This window comes from Oncorhynchus nerka, linkage group LG2 (assembly GCF_034236695.1).
Source record: "Oncorhynchus nerka isolate Pitt River linkage group LG2, Oner_Uvic_2.0, whole genome shotgun sequence".
NCBI classification, from domain to species: domain Eukaryota; kingdom Metazoa; phylum Chordata; class Actinopteri; order Salmoniformes; family Salmonidae; genus Oncorhynchus; species Oncorhynchus nerka.
This window is the reverse complement of record NC_088397.1, coordinates 47415348-47418713: the sequence shown is the minus strand read 5'-3', so window position 1 is coordinate 47418713 and position 3366 is coordinate 47415348. Positions and strand designations below refer to the sequence as shown.

The window sequence follows — 3366 nt, the reverse complement described above, 5'->3', positions numbered from 1 at the left end:
ATGTAACATCCATATGTGGTCAGCTATGTAAACTTCAACATTGATTTATCCTGCAACAGACGTGGTTCAATTGGTAACATCCATTTTTGTCTTCTTCGAATGCCTCTTAATAATCTAAAAGTAACTGAATGTAATCATATTACATTACTGAGTTTGGGTAACCCAAATGTTATGTTACTGATTACAATTTTGGACAGGTAACTGGCAACTGATTACTATCTCACAAACAAAGAGTAAAACAAAAATTCTATATGAGTGGATGTGACCTGATGGAAATATAACGAATCTTGAATGACAGAGGATTTTCAGTTGAAAGAATGAGAGAAATATCATTTGTTTACCACTCTTGGGGCGGGGATAACTTAAGAGGGACAGGAAATTATGATTCATCACGGAATGTTAACGCAGACATGGTACAGCTGAACTACACCACATCAAATATCGATATAAACTCTAGATATAAGTAAGATTTCATCACCCGAGGAGCTTTCATACAGTTTTACACCCTCTCTCTACAGGTTGACAGGCAGGAGTTCTCTTTTCTATTGGCAGAGTGATATGATGATCCCGTTTAGATTCTGGGTGCTCATCTATGTATGTGTTTTTATTTGTAATGGATCTTTAAATCCCGTGGAGGCTTTTAAATGCAAAATAGGTAAAGTATGTTAATGAATATTAAGGGCTATTGTGGAGCTTCTTTATGTTTTACTGGGAATCGTACTCCACTATGCCATGCGGATGAATGTAGATGCAGATTTATCTTCAATATTTTTTCTTTACCATTGATACTATTAAGACTACTTCTAATTGGTTGACACTCATCATGGAATAATGACTCTGTCCGGCATTGAGAACAATCACAGTAAAATGACAATCATGTGAACGATATTATCAAGGTGAGAGGATGAGTCGAGGAAAAAAGGAACAGTGTGAACCGTGCCCCGACGAGAACTTCCAGGCAGTACCAAATGAATCTCTGCAATGTCAACCCTGCTACTCCTGCAATGAGAGTAAGACATGATTATGCAATAAGAAGTCATAATCAGTACGAATACATTACGTAAACAATAACCTGTGGATGTGTAAATCATGACAGAAGAGGGCATCTTTCAAATGGATCGTGATCCCACGCCAAATCATTGGCGTTGAAAATAAATAGCCATCAAATATGCCAGTGTAACCCACAGACGATATGCTTGTTTCTATGCAGGTTCTGGGAGTGAGGTAATATCAAAGTGCACAAAGACTTCTAATACTAAGTGTCAGTGTCGTGGAGGATTCACTAACAGAGACAAAGACTCTACCATATGCAAGTGTGCCGTGGGTTCTGGGTTGGATACATCAGGTAAAGTGGAATCACATAATACTGATGCTTTTCAGTGGCTTGATGAGTGCATCTGTGAATAACTGGAATGCGGCCTAATTTCTTGATTCAGGTATAATACTCAAATGCCGTGAATGTGAGCATGGATTCTTTACCACCGACAAGGACTCTACGTGTGCGAAATGGCGAGAGTATGTAGAAAAACTTACAAGCATTTGTCCGATTTTTGCAATTTGCTGATGTATCAAGCAGTCTCCTTACATTTACAATATAGTGTTGGACCTTTCGTCATACTCTGCAATTGATTGGGAATCATTTAACTGTAGTTTGACTCATGTCCATGTATCTGTCTGCGTCTTAGATGTAAGAGTGGAGTGAAGACTTCAGGGACTACGATGGCAGATGTCGTCTGTAATGAAGAGTCAGAGTCAGACGGGAAGACCCTCCCCTCCATGCAGCCCACTTCCCCCTCTGGCTCTATCCAGACTGTGTCTAAGTCCTTGATCCAGAACCAGAGCCAAGGGTCATCTCGTCATCCCGATGTCCCCACTCTAACACCAGCCGTCACTGGTCCCAAGTCCACAACGGCAGACTATGGCCAAGGTTGCATGCTGTTCTTGACTCCAGGGCATGACATTATACATCCGTGTAAAACATTGTGCTACAGTGGATAGTTGTATGACATTGTATGACTAATGCCTTATTTCTGTCTTCCAGTAATGCCACTCATTGGAATTGTTCTGCTGCTTACTTTTCTACTTACCGCTGTGACCTGCAACCTGGTCATCATTCCTTGCATCAAGAACTACAAGAACCCGGGTGTCAAAACAGGTATGCGCTACTGCTAGTGAAACTCGAAGTCACAAAATGATTATGAGAAGTGTTATTTTAGTTTCTTTAGCTATTATGTGTTGTTGTCGTTTGAGTTTAATAGGCTCTCAAATCTGGAATGTCGTCTGTGTATATTTTGTGCATTGTTTGGTTTGGGGATTCTAAACTCTATCATTCTGCCCCAGCCCAGGACTCAATGTGCCGGAGGCCAGTTGAAGAAAGTGGGGACAGCAGTCTCTCCTCCCTGGTGAAAACACCAAGCTTGGGGGAGCCATGATGGAAAAACATAGTCTGATCTGTCTGTCAAAATGCTGCAATTATTCTCAATGCTACTCAGAATAAATGTATTTTAAACCAGAAACAACTTCAAACACCTGTTTGAAAATGAAAAAATATGGTCAATATTTGATTCCCATGTAATCTGTTATTATGGAAAAGCATGTTAGGTGGGCCTATTACTTTGCCTTGCCTCCTTATCCACAAAATGGTTGTTCTTTGCTGCTCTGGGAGATCCGCATGATGTTATTGTCACAAATGGGCTACTGACAAACTTCTGAGAAATAGGCCTACTACTTCCTTCCTGTGTCTGGTTAAGATTTAGAAGAAAGATAATGTGACAACAATGCCAGTCTGGCAAAATAATGTGAAATCTTGTACAATGTGCATTGTGTTAAATTTGGTTGTCGTTTATGTCTTGCAAAGTAAACCTTTGAACATTTCACACGATCTCAATGCCTATTTGCCCATTCTTAAAAGTTACATACATTTGCATGAGCTATGACTCAGCAAGAACAGAAGTATCAGGATGTAGAGAAAGTACATAAAGACAGAGACACTGACGCTGGGTCGGGGCTTCCCCCTGTGGATAGGCTGTACGTCTGCCTCTTTTTTTCCGTGAGAGAGATTCTTCCACTCAGCCTATATGACTTCCACTCACGTTTTTCAATCGAAGCCATCAAGTCAGACACAGAAGCTGCTACCGTGAAAGACATCTTATGTTGTTGATTACAGTTCTGATACTTCAGCTCACAATTTCCCCTAATGCAGAGGTGTTCACCCTAACGTTTCGGTGGAAACAAAAGGTTCGATTAGTCTTTTCTTCACAACAACATCTCTTTTCACATATCTCAGCAATGTTCATTAACGTGGTTGTAGTACCAAGGATATATGATGATGAATCATGAATCTTGATTCATTATACAGAGCCAGTC

The 3366-nt window shown here is 40.3% G+C and overlaps 1 protein-coding gene across 2 annotated transcripts; it reads left to right on the top strand.

Annotated features, from left to right (window-relative positions):
• Positions 1-384: 384 nt before the first annotated feature.
• si:ch73-361p23.3 (tumor necrosis factor receptor superfamily member 9) lies at positions 385-2881 on the top strand. 2 transcript variants are annotated; one of them, XM_029686951.2, is made up of 7 exons: positions 385-655; positions 897-1010; positions 1211-1345; positions 1437-1515; positions 1686-1927; positions 2042-2155; positions 2346-2881. In XM_029686951.2, exons 1-7 carry the CDS (start codon positions 559-561, stop codon positions 2369-2371), a joined length of 807 nt encoding a protein of 268 aa, XP_029542811.1. In that variant the 5' UTR covers positions 385-558; the 3' UTR covers positions 2372-2881. The 2 variants fall into 2 exon arrangements, with proteins under 2 accessions (XP_029542811.1, XP_029542806.1); XM_029686946.2 differs by having other exon boundaries at positions 387-655; positions 2341-2881.
• The last annotated feature ends 485 nt before the right edge of the window (positions 2882-3366 follow it).